At 34.9% G+C, this 17748-nt stretch overlaps 1 protein-coding gene across 1 annotated transcript in view; it reads right to left on the bottom strand.

The window, feature by feature from the left end:
- LOC145242864 (monocarboxylate transporter 9-like) overlaps positions 1-17748 on the bottom strand; it is a 33638-nt gene that overhangs the window by 3910 nt on the left and 11980 nt on the right. The window contains exons 3-5 of the mRNA XM_080105979.1: positions 12974-13341; positions 5452-6376; positions 2032-2082 (exon numbers count right to left, since the gene is read on the bottom strand). Coding sequence (XP_079962105.1) covers positions 2032-2082; positions 5452-6376; positions 12974-13341 — 1344 coding nt within the window. The remainder of the gene's footprint in view (positions 1-2031; positions 2083-5451; positions 6377-12973; positions 13342-17748) is intronic.

Below are 17748 nucleotides of genomic sequence, written 5' to 3'. Positions count from 1 at the left end.
GATTTTGCTGTGAGGGTTGGTTAGTGTAAGAAGAGGTGAATGATTAAGTTGCTGACGTCAAACTCTATAGCTGAGGTCAACGATAGCACAGGAGATAGGTCAATTGGGTTTGCATGAAAGACAATGTGGAAACAGAGAAAAAGAGAGAGAGCATGAAAGAATCTATCTATATAAAAGCCAAGTACGTCCAAGGATGGAATACTGTTGCCATATCTGGGCAAGAGCTGCTAAAAACAGCCTATTCTGCCTTGACAGAGTACAAAATAGACTTCGTGGCTTAGTGGGGGATGCCCTTTTCTCTACCCTGCAACCTCTCTCCCATAGAAGAGACGTTGCGAACCTATCCTTGTTTTATCGTTATTTCCATGGCAGGTGCTCGTCTAAACTCCAATCTCTGGTCCCCCCCTCGCCAATCTTTCACGAAAAACACCCGTCTAGTTGAATCCACTGTGAAAAATTTCCCCCACTCTATATCTGTGCCTAAATCAAAACGCGGATTCCATGAACAAAGCTTCTTTCTTAGAACTGCACGCCTGTGGAACTCTGTTCCGTCTGCTTGCTTCCCACCGGACTACAACTTGGATGTCTTCAAGTCCAACGTTAACAAATTCCTAATGAACCGCCCCCTTAAGTAAAAACTTCATCAAATCTCCACACTAACGTAATGTACTTGCAATAACCCTTATCCCTGAGTGGCTTCCGGATAAGTGGTGATCACTGTGTAAAAAAAAACAAAAGAAAGAGACTAAGATATCTTGTCTCACATGCAAGTCAGTCTGGTTTCCGATTTTGGTTGGAGCAGACATGTTAAGATTGATGCAAAGATGCACCGGAGAAAGAAACGCAAAAAAAGAGTTAAGTACAGCCGATAAGAAAGAATGCTGAACCGTTAAGACTGAGAAAGAAATAAACCAAGCATTAATTAAAAGAAGCCTCCGATCTGTTATTTTGTGCATGCAGTTCTGTTTGCAGTTATGAACGACAAAGATAGGAGGCAGAAAAAAGGTATGTTACGTTTGATTATACACACACACATATAAAACATTATGAACACGGCCACATATAGACACTAGACGTATCACGATTACATGCATAGATACAAATAAAGAGACATACAACAACCACCCTCCACCCGAAATCCTACACACACACACACATATATATGCATGTATATATATATATATATGTGTATACATACACATATATAACGGCTTGTACAAATTAATTAATATTCAGTACCCCACTATAACACCTTGGAACCACAAGTTCATAATAAAAACTGTCAAAAAGAAATCAGATGTTGACGCTTCCAAGAGATAATGTTTTTATAACCAGTAGAAATTTAATATTTTTTCAAAGTTTATCAACGTTTTGCTTTAATGTTAATCCTTTCTAATGGTGATGGTTATGAATAAAACATAGAAGTTAAAATTTGAAATACATCATACATTTATGAAGTGTACTGAATGCAAAAATATCCTCTCACAATTGTTTTTATGTTTGAGAAAATGCATGCACATTTAAGATGTGTTTTTACGGTAATCGGGATACAATAACACTTTTATGGTTAAATATTTAGAGATTTATAAAGAATCGGAATTGGTAATTGCGTCGGAAGCGGGAATTTAGTACGGAATCGATAATTGTATCGGAACCGCGAAAAATATTGGGATCGTCCCATCACTAATATATATATATATATATATATATATATATATATATATATATATATACATAATCGTGAGTTAGGTTTTGTGCATGCATACATGAATGCATAAAATGTGCTTGTGTGTTTGCATATGGGTCTGCTGCCATACTCTCGATTATATATATATTTATATATATATATATATATATATATATATATATATATACATTAGTGATGGGACAATCCCAATATTTTTCCCGATTCCGATACAATAAACCAAAATCAAAAAGAAAAAGAAATACATCCTCATCATACATTAATGAATGCAAAAAATAAGGAATACGTAGAATTGTCTTGAGGAAGATTCAAATAAAAATACTCACCTGCAAAAATGAAACTTGCATCTGGATTCTCAGCATAAGATTGAATGCCATCTGAAAAATTAATTAAATACAATTATTAACACACATATGAGATAAATAAACAAGAGTAATTCTTAAGTAATAATTTATTTCATTTGTGTGAATCTTTAGGCCAGGATTACTGTTCTTTATTTCTGGAATTAATATGAAACGAAATCAGGTGCTTTAAAAACATCCTCAGATCATGGGGATGAATTCACTGGAGTATTTTTAAATTGGATTTTAATTTCTTCTTCCATGGGTCTGCATATTTTTTATTCGGTTCATATCATTGAAAATGGAAGCTATTCTATTCAAGATTAAAGTTCGTACAAATCCATAAATATGTGTTAAATACGTTAACACATTGCGAGTGTATGGCAGCAGACCCATATACAAACACACAAGCACATTTTATGCATTCATGTGTGCATGCACAAAACCTAACTCACGATTGTATATATATATATACATTAGTGATGGGACCATCCCAATATTTTTCCCCAATTCCGATACAATTCCGATTCTTTGTAAATCTCGAAATATTTTACTGTAAAAACATACTTTAAATGTGGCTATATTTTCTCAAACCTAAAACACTTGTGAGAGGATAATCTAGAGAAGTTTAAATCAATAAATATTTATTATTACTACAAGCAATGGAAGATGTTTCTTAAACCAAAGTCAAATAAAAAAGATAATTTAACGAATCGGTTTTGGCATCAAAAAATAGGCTCAAATTTCTTTGATTCCGATACCAATTCAGATACCTCAAAAAGCTCCGATTTTTCCGATTCCCGATTCCGATTAATCGTCCCAACCCTAATATATATAAATATGTACACTTTTTATTTGTTTTACATAAGCAATTGATATGTCGCTACACAGTCATCAGCATGTTTCGGTCAGCCAGTTACAAGTAATAGACTTCTTTAGACGATATTGCATATACAAAAGTTAAGTCCGTAATGAAAATTTTATAGGAGTTTCAAGCACAAAATTAATCAGGAAGTCACATCACGTGATATACAAAATAAAAAAAAAACAAACAACATTTAAGATATGTGAAACAGAGAGAAGACAAAGAAAAAGGGGGAGAATAAAATGTGTATATCAAAATAGAAACGATAAAACAGGGAGGAAAAAGAAAGGAAAGGAGAAAGAAATAAAGAAAACGGAAAATAATAATAATAATAATAATAATAATAATAATAATAATAATAATAATAATAATATCATTAATAATGAAAATAAAAAATAATAAAATCATTAATCATAAAATCATTAATTATATAAATAAAATATCAATAGTATTCGCAACAATAAAAAATATTAAAATAACAAACCTATAAGATTTAAAATTACCTCGATAAAAACCTTTTGAATTTGTATATCAATAAAAAAAAACAAAGAAAAGCACAAATATACCTAAAGATACGTGTGGTTTTAAGCAAGGGTCGAGCATATATATATATATATATATATATATATATATATATTTTAAATTTATCTTTACATAAGCAGTAATATATATATATATATATATATATATATATGCTCATGACTGTGTAGCAACAAATTACTGCTTATGTAAAGACAAATTTAAAATGTAACTTGCTCTATTGCTGTATTGAGCACTTTTGTATAAACCTCGTTATATTTCACTGATTAACCTACCTTTGAAAAATAGCAACCTCAAATTATATATATATATATATATATATATATATATATATATATATATATATATATATATATATATACTTGGGTTTTTTTATTCAAAAGTAATAGACTAGTGAATTCAACGAGGTTGTTAGATAGTGCTCAATAAAAAGAGCTGATAATACTTGTTTATTGTTATATAAACATGTTTACATCCCGCTGCTACAAACAGCCACTTGTTTCAATCAAACAACAGATATCATCAGGCAGCGACTTGACTATTAAAATGTTCAATGAATAATCAGGTTATTCATTGAACATTTGAATAGTCAAGTCGCTGCCTGATGATATCTGTTGTTTGATTGAAACAAATGGCTGTTTGTAGCAGCGGGATGTAAACATGTTTATATAACAATAATCAAGTATATATATATATATATATATATATATATATATATATATATATATATATAAGCCTGACGAATCCTATAGTTGGATGAAACGCAGAATATTCAGTGTAGCTTAATCGCCATATGTATTTTATAAATTACTAACTAGCTCTACCTACGTATTGAGCACTTTTGAAGTAAATACTCAAAGTTTACGCATAAATCTATACTCTCGTATAGTAAATTTATGTGAATAAATGAAATAGTTATATATATATATATATATATATATATATATATATATATATATATATAAGATCAAACATCTAGACATTAACTTCGTTTGCCAGGGTTAAATGATAGCGAAAAGGAGACGAGAATGAGATAAGAAAATTTCATGTTTTCGTTGTATAAATCCAAAGTATGATATTGACTGATTCTTTCCAAAAAAGGAAGAAAGTTGGACGAAGTCTGATGAAAATAGTAGACACTGTAGATGATATACAAAAAATAGAATTGGAAAAGTACATAACCTAGAACACTGACAGACAACAAGAAACATCAGATAAAAATTAACAGTACAAGCGGTATTAAATTACATGTTCACAAAAAGGTGAGCCTAACAGAGAAATGGAATCACTACTGAGGAACGTACAGAACAAGGCAATGAGAACAAATGATATCAAATTTAAGATTAACAAAACCGTAAACTTAGATTCTGTAGACAGTGAGACGAAACAGTAAAACACATAATAAATGGGTGCTACATACCAGCCCAAACAGTACAAAGAAGTGGGAGAAATAGTTCACTGGAAACTGTGCAAATGTCTGTATGTTGACAATCACGAACCAGAGACAGTATGAGAAATAAAAATCAATAAATCCTCTATGCTATAAATGTCATAGTGGATTTTTTTTTATCCAAACAAGGATCATAGAGAGTAAGAAAATGTTTGAAACTTGACAGAGAACTGATTTGTATATGGAACATGAAGAAAATGACTATAATACCAATAATTTTAGGAGTACTAGGAAAGGAACATGAAGAAAATTATTAATCGAACCTCCATCGGAAGACTACAGAAAATACTGGGACCTTGAGTGGAGTTATTATCACTAACATCCCAGAGAAAACCAATTGTAGTTGCTAAAGGGAAATTAATAGTAAGCAGCTGTTGCAATAACGCAAAGTCATTTGCCAAGTTTATTAGAAGAGGTGTAAAGTATTGAAAAGCTTCGGAAGACTTGTTATCATCCCAACTCTAAGGACCAACATCGGTAATTATCAGAGTGTAATCTCTGATGATAATCTGTGTAAGAACTCTTAGGGAGTAGAAATAATTATTATTACCTGCCAATGGTGGAGCAAAAACACCAGCAGTTCCTTTTATCAAGAAGATTAGACCAAAAGCTGATGGAACATTTTCATTACCAGTTATTTTCGTGACAATTTCGTTTAATATACTGTACACCGCACAATTGTACAGTCCAAAAACAATGGCATAAAACACTCGGCCTGTAAAGGCATGAACATAATAAGGCAACAGCAAAGTGGCCACACCCAGCAATACAAAAGGCATCGCAAAGAGGATGCTGATGTCGACAATTTTGGAATTTGCAGTAACACCCATGAGGAGACGGGTAATGGTGGAAGATATTCCAATGATGGAGAGAAGGTTAGATATTTCCGTTTGGCTTGAGCCATTTATTACGGCATAATTCGGATACAGCATGTAGATTATTTCTTCCGAAACACTATACAATAGGATTCCCAAAAGGAAGAAAATGAATTTCCGGGTTTTAAGAATATTCAAGTAAGGGTTTTCTTTGCTGTCATAGGAAATACTCGCTCGGGTTTTATTATTAACTTCATCCAAGCTGGCGGCCATTTTAACTGATCTGATTTTTTTCTCATCGTCATATGGGAATTTGACAGACATGTCGGCCATTTTGGTTTTTTTGGGAAGATCGTCTTCGCTAATATATGAATAGTCAGTTTTCTTTATCTCATTGACAGTTGAAGTGTTGCTTGTCTTCTCATTCACAATGCTTGACGTATTTCCGACATAATGTCTTTCCGTTGTGATGTTTTCTACCTTGTCAAAATTGTATGACATGTTGTCTTGGCCGGAAATGACGTCAACAAACTTGGCACTAGTATCTGCTTTGGCTTCAAATTCAGCTGTGAAAATGGTCGAAATGTGTTTGCTTTTTTCTTTGGGCTTACTTTCTTGTTTCAGGAATTCTATATCAGAAATGGCACTGCAACAAATCACCTTGAAAACAGAAACAATGGAATATGTATTTAGTTCGCTGAATAAACATAATAAATAAATAAGAATATATAGATTTGCAAAACAAAATTGAAAACAAAATAATAAAATGTTATTGAGTAAGACATACTTTTTATTTTTATGAGAAACTAGCGAGGGGTACCCGGCATTGCCCGGGTGTTTGGGGGGGGGGGTTAAAAAAAGTAAGTATGAGGATCGAACCTGAACCCTTGAGGCAAAGTTGTAAATTAAAGTGTGAAAAAAAAAAGTGCGATGTTAACGATTGCCCCACCGCGAGATGCTAATGGAAACACGTTTGAATTTATTTAATTAGTTGGATTTAGCAGGTGCCCATTTTAAATGAGGACAAGTTTTGACTGCGGGATAGTATTCATTTACTGCTGAATGCTTCCCCCCCCCCCGAAGATGTAATAGGAAAAAGACTAAGCCACATGCGGCGAGCGACAAATATTGAATATTTATCTTCCCGAAATCGAGCAAATTAAATAGACAGGCGAGCTTCGTTGTTAACTGTGAGATATTACGATTTGTATGTGATATAAAAAGTTTTAAAAAGTTGTGAATCGAGCGACCGCTTCTCTGAAAGAAGCCTTTTGTAGACACACAGAAAAAGCGAACACACATACATACATTTTCGCTTTTATATTTATGAGAAATTAGCTTAATTTATCTATTTCATCTATTAAATCTACAGTAGAACAGAAAAGACAAAGGAGTCTCAACTTCCACGCTATGATTTTAGATGTGTAACTGTGTTCAGTAATATATTTTGTGAAAACCATATCATTCGATCTTATAAACACACAGGAAACCATATTTGATAAAGAAGTATTACCTCAAAGTATATTCTTATTAAAATAGCATTATTAAGGGACAAAGACATACAACTTTACCCATTTTAAAATGAATTATTCAAACATTAAATTATGTTGATCTATAGACTAAAATAGTACAATTTAGATTAAAACATTTGAAAACCTGAACATGTTATAAAATCATTTTTATAACAACAAAAAAAAAGTAAATAAAAATGTTATCATTTTATAACATTTTCAAGTTTTCAAATGTTCTCATTTAATTTATATATAAAAAGTTTTCTAAAATGTGTGACTCTATTTCTGAAAATGGTACAATTTTAAATAAATACATTTCAAAGTGTCATTTGTTTTTTTTATTTGAAGAATTTGTAGCTGACAATTATTTCTGGTAAAAAGAAAGGGACATTTGTTGTTAATTTGTCACAATTTCAAATGCATATAAAAAGAAGCATATTCATAATATTTATTTCAATCTATATAATTATAAAATTCAAATGACCTTGTAACAGGTGTTGTAACCCAACATCCGGTTTACGACAGTTATGCATACGTACATAAACTTAAACTCATAACAGCGTAAACAAATGAACACAAATCGCTACTTTTGCAGAATTTGACCTGGGCACTGAAAAATTAACGTTATTATCTAGAAATTATTATTTAACATGGGAAGGCTGAGGATGTTTTGCAACTTTTCTGTACTACAACTATACTGTTGCAATTTTCTTACAAATAAATCAACTTTACAACATATTGTTTTACTGTGTACATTTTCAGCATCCCAATTTTTTTTGCGTTTAAATTATCCAAATACACAATTGTTAATACTTTCTGCCATTTCTTTACATTGTTCATTTCAGTATTACGCTTAAGTTATTTTAACGCAATTTTCTTACAAATAAATCTACTTTAACCCATTGACAACCATAAGAGAATTTTGCAACATATTGTTTTACTGTGTATGTTTTCAGCATCCCAATTGTTTTTTTTCGTGTTTAAATTAAAAGATATATAAAAATTTGAATATAACTTTAAGTATTATGGTATCTGTTCAGTGCACATTTACCTATAAGTATGACAAACCATTTTTAATTCAATGGTTGTAAGTTTTTTTTTTTCAAAAATAAACAATTATAAACAGAATGACTCATAGAAATCTATCTATATTCTTTTTTCATTTTAATATACTTTCATAGAAATGTTTCTGTTACGTCACAAAAAACTATTTTCTTTACGTCACAGGTGTCACGTTCATACATGAATTCCATAGCTAATATAACATACTGACCCAACGGGTCACGGGTAGTCTAGTATTTAATAAAACTCCTTCATTAATTTTTTACTACAATAATTATCTTTTTGCACAAATATTATTTCTAACAAACACTATTTCTTCATATATAAAACATTTTTTAAATTGCTTCCTCAAGTTAACGTTTGTAATTCAAAATGTTATGAATTTACACTTGGAATAAAAGAATCAATATTCCTTTAATATTTGAATAAATTATTTGCAATGTCCTTAGAAATACACAAATATATTTTAAGTTTGGAAAATACATAAAAATGTTCATTTTCCTGAATACAATTAACGTTTATGGTTGATATACTGTATTTGTTGTTGTTTTATGGGTTTACGATTTCTCAACTTAAAAATATCTTTGATGAATAGAGAGAGAGAGAGAGAGAGAGAGAGAGAGAATTTGGTAAGTCATACAAAATTTGCCGTTCATTCCTGTTAAAAATAATGTAAAATGTTGATTAAACACGAAAAAACAAAAAATGTTGATTAAACACGAAAAAACAAAAAATGTTGATTAAACACGAAAAAGACAGAAATGATGATTTAAACACAAAAAGCAGATATGTTGATTAAATACAAAAAAACAGAAAATGTTGATTAAACACAAAAAACAGAAAATGTTGATTAAACACAAAAACAGAAATGTTGATGATTAAACACGGAAAACAGAAATATCGATTAACATGAAAAAAAACAGAAATGTTGATTAAACACGAAAAAAACGGAAATGTTGATTAAACACGAAAAAAACAGAAATGTTGATTAAACATGGAAAAACAGAAATGTTGATTAAACACGAAAAAAACAGAAATGTTGATTAAACATGGAAAAACAGAAATGTTGATTAAACATGGAAAAACAAAAATGTTGATTAAACACCGAAAAAACAAAAATGTTGATTAAACACGAAAAAACAGAAATGTTGATTAAACATGAATAAACAGAAATGTCGATTAAACATGGAAAAACAGAAATGTTGATTAAACATGGAAAAACAGAAATGTTGATTAAACATGGAAAAACAGAAATGTTGATTAAACATGAAAAAACAGAAATGTTGATTAAACACGATGATAAAAGTGAAAAAAAAAAACAGCATGTATAAACATCCGCAGGTATGTACAAAGAATTTTATTTGGTTTATTGATCCTTTATTAATAAAAACGTAACAATACGTTCATACTAATTGGAAAATGAATAGATGAGACAAGGTATTAGAAATTGAACAGGATCATTTGTTCTACTCAGAATTGTCCAGGATCAATACTTTTTATCAACATTATTTCTTTTCAGACTTTGATTTTAATCATACTTATGGCATTGCTACAAAGTTCTACTTACTAAAATTACCGTTAAGTAAAGGGGTAGGATCTTGTACCTTTTGTTAAATGGGAGCGATAGAATTGTGCTTATTAGCATCATCTCTCTTCATATTTTCATTTGAACGGTACTTTTAACAGTTCTGTGAAGGCTTCCTAACATCACAACAAGCATGGTAAGCATGAGAGAAATAACATACATTTCTGTTCCACTCGATGTTGTCCGGTATCAATAAAATTTTCATTAAACAACATTATTTCACATCATACTTTGATTTGAACCAAACTTTTGTAATTGCAGTGAAAACCTCCTTACAAACATTATAGAAAGATAAACTCTAACATTTTAATAACTGAGGTGAGGCGGTATGACAGAATCTTTCGTTCTACTCGGCGTTGTTCAGGAGCAATAAAATTTACATAATTAACATTACTGTATTATATTTACTAACTGAGAATGAGATTAGCAGAATTGACTGTTTCGCTTGGAGTTCTCAGGGAAAAATAAATGTAAATTACAGTATATCCTTTAAAACTTTTGGACTATTTTAGTTCATAATGAAGACAATGAAAGGAAGTCTCATTTTGACATTTAACAAGCCGCGCGTGCGTGGTCCACCTCTTGTTCTGCATGTGAGATGACGCCATAAAAAATAGTGAAGAAATGATGAATGTGAGAAATGTGAAGGGCCAACCCTGCCTTCACATTTTTGCCAAGTTTCAGGAAAATCTAATGAATGTAGCGAAAGTTATGGGGTAAAAAGTGTCATTTTTTTTGCAATTTTGGGGCATTTCTGACCCATTTTCAGCTCCTGGGAATGCTGAATCCCAGTTAAAATGGACAAACAAGGCAGTTTCACACTAAGATATATATATTTGAATTCAGCACCATGGAAAACTACTATATAGGTATACATATCAAGTTCTTGAGTAATATGAAAAAAAGAGCTCCAAAAAGGCATGTTTTTTTTTTAGCCCTAAAAGTCCCAAAGGGATGCAACGGGAATTTTTGTAAAAAAAATTTTTTACTGTGCACATCTATTTAATGAAATACAGTTTGTGGCAAAATTTCAAAAAAAAAACTAATGGGCGGTTATCTGGCAATAGTCCAGACTAACGGACGCACGAAAGCCATTGAAAACATAGGTCCCTCTCCGATAAATCGGGGGACCAATAAACAACTTTATCATTTTCGTTAGTGGCGTGTAGAAGAGAGAAACGGGTTAGTAGGTTGAAGTGTTCTTGTGTGAAAATAGATTTAATATCATGGCGGCTGGTTGAAGGAGAGAATAGTTCAGTTCTGTTTACACATGTTTATAGCTAGTAGTCGTCGAGATGGAGGAAGCCGGTTAAAAGAGAAACAAAGAGCAAAGACTTCAGTGTATTTACGTGTGTTGCCGTGGGTGAGTGTGAGTTATATGTTCTTTAGCATGGCAAAGAATGTTGGTTAGGGTACAGCACGTGGAAATAAATGTGAGTTTGAAGAGAGCCATAGCTAGCTTGTTGTACTCACGTTCGGCCGAAGACCAAAGCCCCCCCCCCCCCCGGCGATGTGTACTGCTGGGCTTAGCAGTGAGAAAGAGAAATATTACGTTACTTGGAATAGACTTCCAAGTGAAGTAATGAATACGACAATAACAACACAAGTTAAAGTAAATTTAAACAAGTGCTGGACTACTGTATCCTCTTCTCTGTACGTTTTTACAACCCTTTCCCTGCATGGCATTGAAGCACACTTGTTTTATTTTTTGTTGAGTTGAATAGAAACAGAAAATTACTTCCCTTGTTACAAAAAAAGCACATTTATATTATTTTTTTGCCAAGTAAATTGAGTTGAACTGAATTGAATTTATAGAGATGAGACAACGCAATGGCTGCGTGTTCATATCACATCGGGTTCACCAAAATTTATGGAAATGAAGGAACGCAATGTTTCATTCTATATAAATAAACAAACTTTATTTGTTATCTTCATTAGTAGCATTTATACATGAGAGAAACAGATTAGTAGGTTGAAGTGTTCTTGTGTATAGATTGAATTAATGTAATGCCGGCTTATTGAGGAGCGAATAGTTCAGTCCACACGTGTTTATAGGAAGTAGTCGCCAGGAGGAAGGAAGCCGATTTGCAGAGAAAGAAAAGACAAAGTCTTCAGAGTGTTTGCGTGTTGTCGTGGGTGAGTATGAGTTGTATGTTCTTTAGCATGACAAAGAATGTTCATTAAGGTATCGCACGTGGAAATGTGAGTTTGAAGAGAGCCATAGCGAGCTCGTAGTACTCACGTTCAGCCTGGGGCCTAAGCCCCAGGTGAAGCCTGCTCTCAGGCAGGGTCAGGTGGAAAGAGAGGGTTAATGGTTTCAGATTTCGCATTTTATATACTCGGTCACATGATAGTGAGCTGTTTTGCGATTAGACAAGCCTGGACGAAATGGATTTCAAATCTCGAAAGAAGTAGCTCCTGCCTGTGATGTAGCGGGTGTCGGCTGCTACACTATATTCATTATCAACATCATTTATCTTCATGTTATTTTTTTTTTTTACATTTTCACCCCAAACAAGGCACATTGCCACTTTGGTGTAGGGGGCTACTATCAGGGGCAGCAACTGCTGGGGCACTATGTTGGTATTTGGGCAGGAAGATGTCGGTTCACGTTACACTTAAACTTCTGCATGTCAGTACAGTTAGGGAAGCAGGGACCTGGAATGGAATTCCAGAGTCTAGCGGTTCTGGGGAAGAAACTACTGGAGTAGAAAGATCTTTTACATTTAGGGATCTCTACTGTGTGGGGGTGGGATTTAGCTGCCTGTCAACATAGAGAAATAAGCAAAGACAAAAGAGTTGGGAAGAGAAATAATAGCGGAAAAGAATGAAAAAATAGAGTGACGGTTAGAGGAAAAAATAAAGTGACGGTTAGAGGAAAAAATAAAGGGATGGTTAGAGAAAGACAGATGAGAGATAGAAGTTTGACTATAAACATGTAATATAAACTATTAAATTTCTTCTATTTTTATGGTCCGAACAATACCGGGTAGTGCTGCTAGTTTTTAAATAAATGAAAATACAATGTCATTATTTTTTAAAGTTGCTCTTAATTTGGTTCTGAATTTCATAGTAAAACGGAAAATAAGAAATACTTACGTTTTCACCATCATTGTTTTCCTTTTGAACGTGGAACAATTTCTTTGTAACAAATTCATTTTCCTTTGTTGCATTTATTTCATCGTACATAGTTTTGGAATTTCTCAATTTGGAAAGCTGGTCCAACTCGAACGAAGAGGGCCGCATCAGGGCCCCAAGCACCCATTTTTGTAGAGTAATGCCCGCAATAATGAGAAAAGTGGGTTGTAGACCGTATTTCTCATATATAAAATTGCAGACAATAGGCATAACAATAAGGCCGACACCTGTCCCAGAAATAGCAGCCCCAGATGCAAAAGAGAGATAGCGGTCGAAATTGAAGCTGACCACTACTATAGCAGTTATAACAGTAAATCCCGATCCAATGCCTGGAAAGATATATGATCATTCAATAAATAATACATTACTATTAAAAAATAAACTTTTCTATTAATTAAAAAAACAAAGAAATTTAAACATTTAATAAATATCTCTACTTAACAACTGTTTAATAAATATCTCTACTGATATAATAAATACTACTACTATTACTTATGTAATGATATGCTAATAGTAGCATAATGATAGGATATTAGTTGTGTAATGCCATGATGATAGTTGTGTAATGATGTAATAGTTACGTAATCAATGATGGTTGTGTAATTATATGCTAAAAGTTGTGTAGTGATATGATAATAGTTATGCAATGATATTATAACTGTTGTGTAATCATATAATAGTTGTGTAATCATCTGACAATAATTGTGTAGTTATATGATATTAGCTATGTAATGATATGATATTAGCTATGTAATGATATGATATTAGCTATGTAATGATATGATATTAGCTATGTAATGATATGATATTAGCTATGCAATGATATGATCTTAGCTATGTAATGATATGATCTTAGCTATGTAATGATATGATATTAGCTATGTAATGATATGATCTTAGCTATGTAATGATATGATATTAGCTATGTAATGATATGATATTAGCTATGTGATGATATGATATTAGCTATGTGATGATATGATATTAGCTATGTAATGATATGATATTAGCTATGTAATGATATGATATTAGCTATGCAATGATATGATCTTAGCTATGTAATGATATGATCTTAGCTATGTAATGATATGATATTACCTATGTAATGATATGATATTAGCTATGTAATGATATGATATTAGCTTTGTAATGATATGATATTAGCTATGTAATGATATGATATTAGCTATGTAATGATATGATGAGACGACAGATGGGTTAAGGTATGGCGTTACACAATCTTCATTTGTTAGAATGGAGCACTTTCTTCCCTGTTTGCTGAATGAGACAGATAATTGCATTTTATCGATGAGACAAGCAGACAGGTTCCCAAATTAGTTCACTATAACAAACATTCAATATTTTTGTTGTTTGCACCAAAAAGAAATCAGAATGTTAAAATTGTAAAACACATTTTATTAATTCGAAAATACTTATTTTTCAGAGTTTTCTCTGATCTTTAGAAAAATAAAGGATTTTTCTTCTCTTTTTTGTGGTGCTAATAACAGTGCAAATCAAATTATATAGTTGTCAATCACATAACTGATAACGAGGCTAGATTTGTGTGTGTATCGTCTAACAACCAAGACTCGTGCCAAAGTTAGGATGCACTAAGTCTGTTCTCTTTAGATAAAAACATAACTTCTAATAGATTTCATGTGTAACACCAAAGAAAGGCATCAGACCATTAGGATCGATGTGACGCTTTTATTTAACGTTAAAAAAAACAGACAACATCAAGAACTACGGCACATCAACCTTGTATAGTGTATTTTGAACATTATGAACTTTTCTTTCGCTCCGTGATTGAGTGTATAACTAAAATACCTCGACCAACGGGAATTCGACCCTCTGGATCTGAAGCGAAGCGGGATATAGGTAAGCCCCTCTTATTTTTGTCATTTTTGACTTGGGGTTTTTCTCATTGTGGTTTGGGGCGCCTGGAGGCCTTAATTTTGAAATAAAAAAAGAGAGAATGACTCTTTGTTGGTTGAGAATAAGAGTGAGGCTTTGGGGGGAGTAGAGATGGTGGCGACTGTGACTGAGAGGGTGTCGGGACTGTCAATGAGGGAGTTGCTCAGACTCATACAGGAGGCGGCTGAGGAGGTGGTAGAACTGGCCGAGGTGCTAGGAGAGGCCAGCACCGAAGGGAATGAGAGGGCAGACGTGGCCCTATCAAGCGGGCGAGTGTGGACAGGGGTTCGCACCGCCCTGTCGGGAGAGACGAACACACAGGGCCCACCTCAGAGGAGGGGGCTCTCGCCCAAGCTAACCCGACAAACCCCACCCCAGCCCACACTCGACCCTGAAGAAGGTCGGAAGAAGGAAGTCCCAGACATCCAACCTTTGGGGGAGGACATGGAGGATTGGGAGGCGGAGGCTGACCCCAACCGAAGGGATTGGAGCCTTGCGCATGGGTTTTACAAACCCACTCCTGGCAGATATGGCTTGGTCTGTTGGACCTGCCAGGTTGAGGGGCACCGAGCTGTAGAGTGCCCCACGAGGTATGGGAGACCACCTCGCTCGTTGCGGCCATAAGAGCAGATGGTGCAGAGCAGCGGGGGACGCGGAGCTGGGGAGCAATGCAGAGAATCTTTCAGTGCAGCCCCAGGAGAGAGGTACGAGGCCAAACACGGGAACTAAGGGGCCCCAACATGGCCGCTCTCAACCGACTCCCGGAAGGGGTGAACTAATATGCTTCACCTACCACCCTGAGGGACACGTAACGAAAGGGTGTCCCACCGGGTGGGGGGCGCCGCCTTGGGCGGTTCCCAGAGAGAAAGTGCTGAGAACGGACGGGTCCCAAGGGGGCCTGTTGTTATCGGCCCCTATGTCCGCGGCGGTTGCTGGATACAGGGGGGACCTCTGATAAGAGGGTGCCCACTGGCTGGGGGCGCAACTGCGGGGGGGACGTCTAAAGGAACGGTGATCGGCGTCGGGGTTGTTCGGGGTGTGACCGTCTACGATTGTCAGAATGAAAAGTGGGTACGGGTGGGCAAGGGCTCTGCCCAGCCGTATCGCTGTCGATGGGTGGGACGGTTCGGCGCCGGATCCTTTGATGCTTGAGCACACTAGTACTGAGGGCACTCCTGGCAGTGCATCACGAAGCCAGTGTCGGGAGGGGAGTTGGGGGCGACGAGAAGTTTCGACCTGCCAACTCTGTGAGCATGAGTATCGGTCGCTTAGTTAAATGCCAGCTTTTTTATTTTAGCGTTAAGAGAAATTAATAATTAGCATGGAATTCATTTTAGAAAAAATAACGCACTTTTTATCAGAATATCTTCTCTTTAGCTCGCAGGGCGCGAAATGGGGTGTAATTGGCGTGGGCTTGAGCGGATAATTACATTCTAAAAATAATATATATACCGCTCCCCATGTGGGAGTACCAAATTGGTTAAAAGGGAAAATTGTTCTCAACTCGCATTTAGGTAAAAATGCACTTTCGTAAATGATTGAATTCGTTCAAAACATATCGCTAAAACCAAAAACAAAACAGCACCTAAGTAAATCGCGATATATCCAGACAGCTAGCGAAATGGTCCAGGGATAAGGGTTTAGGCTCATTATCGTTGGGTCCCAATTTCGAATCTCGCTAGATACAGCCACTCTGATGAGTCGTAGATGATGAAACACGTGTCTGTGGCGATGTGCACGGGCGGAGACAACCTTCTGTAGCCGTCATAATTGTTGACGGGAGAATTTAATGAAATTCGGCAGAAAAGCCGAGAGTTCTCAGTCAAGAATGGTTGACTGGAGAATAAGTAGACCTGGAGGTCGACATAGACGGGCGGTAATACCTATCATAGGTAAGGCCCGGGGAGCTCTGTTTGGTGTGGTCGCTGAGGAAAATGTCGAAAGTATCCGACAAAGATTGAGAGCCGTGGAAAACGGGCAGAAGACATTAGCCTATGTAAATGGAGCGGTCTCTCCATACTTAATATAACGAGAAGGGCAGTGACGGAAAATAGAGTGATACTTAAGCACTCTTATTGGGCATTTTGCACACCTGCAGGAGGAAGTGTTAAAAATTTGGCAGAGAAGCCGGGAGGTATATCAGTCATAAAGGCTGACTACACAATCTAAGGGGACACAGAGTGTGGCTCCCCAAAATGCCATGGATGGGCATGTGCATTCTAGGATTGAACGCCGCAAACATCCTCGAGTAATTGAAGTCTGTTGTCTAACGGTCCGCAGCGAACGACTTGAACCCCACGACCCACGAACCAAAAGAGAAAGGTTACGAGAGTAATATTCTATAGGATAAAGCTTAGATAACTCAGAAAAAGACACCGACGGTATCAAGTGTAGGTTCATAGATGGGAGTAACGATGGAAGGTCTGAAGAGTGTAACACAATTCTAAGAAATTGGACTATTAATGAACATTGAAAACTGATATTTTTTAGGACATTCTGTTAATGAACTTTTGGTAATGAATTTACCGCAACAAACTTTGTTAATGGACACATTGAACTAAGGCAGTAGCCATATATAAGAAATTAAGAATTTTTTTTTTTGCATGATATCTGCATGTGATTTTTGCTTTCAGGGTAGGCAGCAGCAGTATTATTAGCGAGGAGAATCTCTTTGGTTGTTGAGGACATGGGGCGTCGTCCTCATATTGAGAATTGCCACCCCATGTGGGGGCGAATGTAACACCAAAGAAAGGCAGCATCAGACCATTAGAGTCGATGTGACGCTTTTATTTAACGTTAATATTTTATCCCGGGCAATATCG

This window comes from Euprymna scolopes, chromosome 21 (genome assembly GCF_053919585.1).
Source record: "Euprymna scolopes isolate OS-2025 chromosome 21, ASM5391958v1, whole genome shotgun sequence".
NCBI classification, from domain to species: domain Eukaryota; kingdom Metazoa; phylum Mollusca; class Cephalopoda; order Sepiida; family Sepiolidae; genus Euprymna; species Euprymna scolopes.
This window is presented reverse-complemented; position numbering and strand designations above follow the sequence as displayed.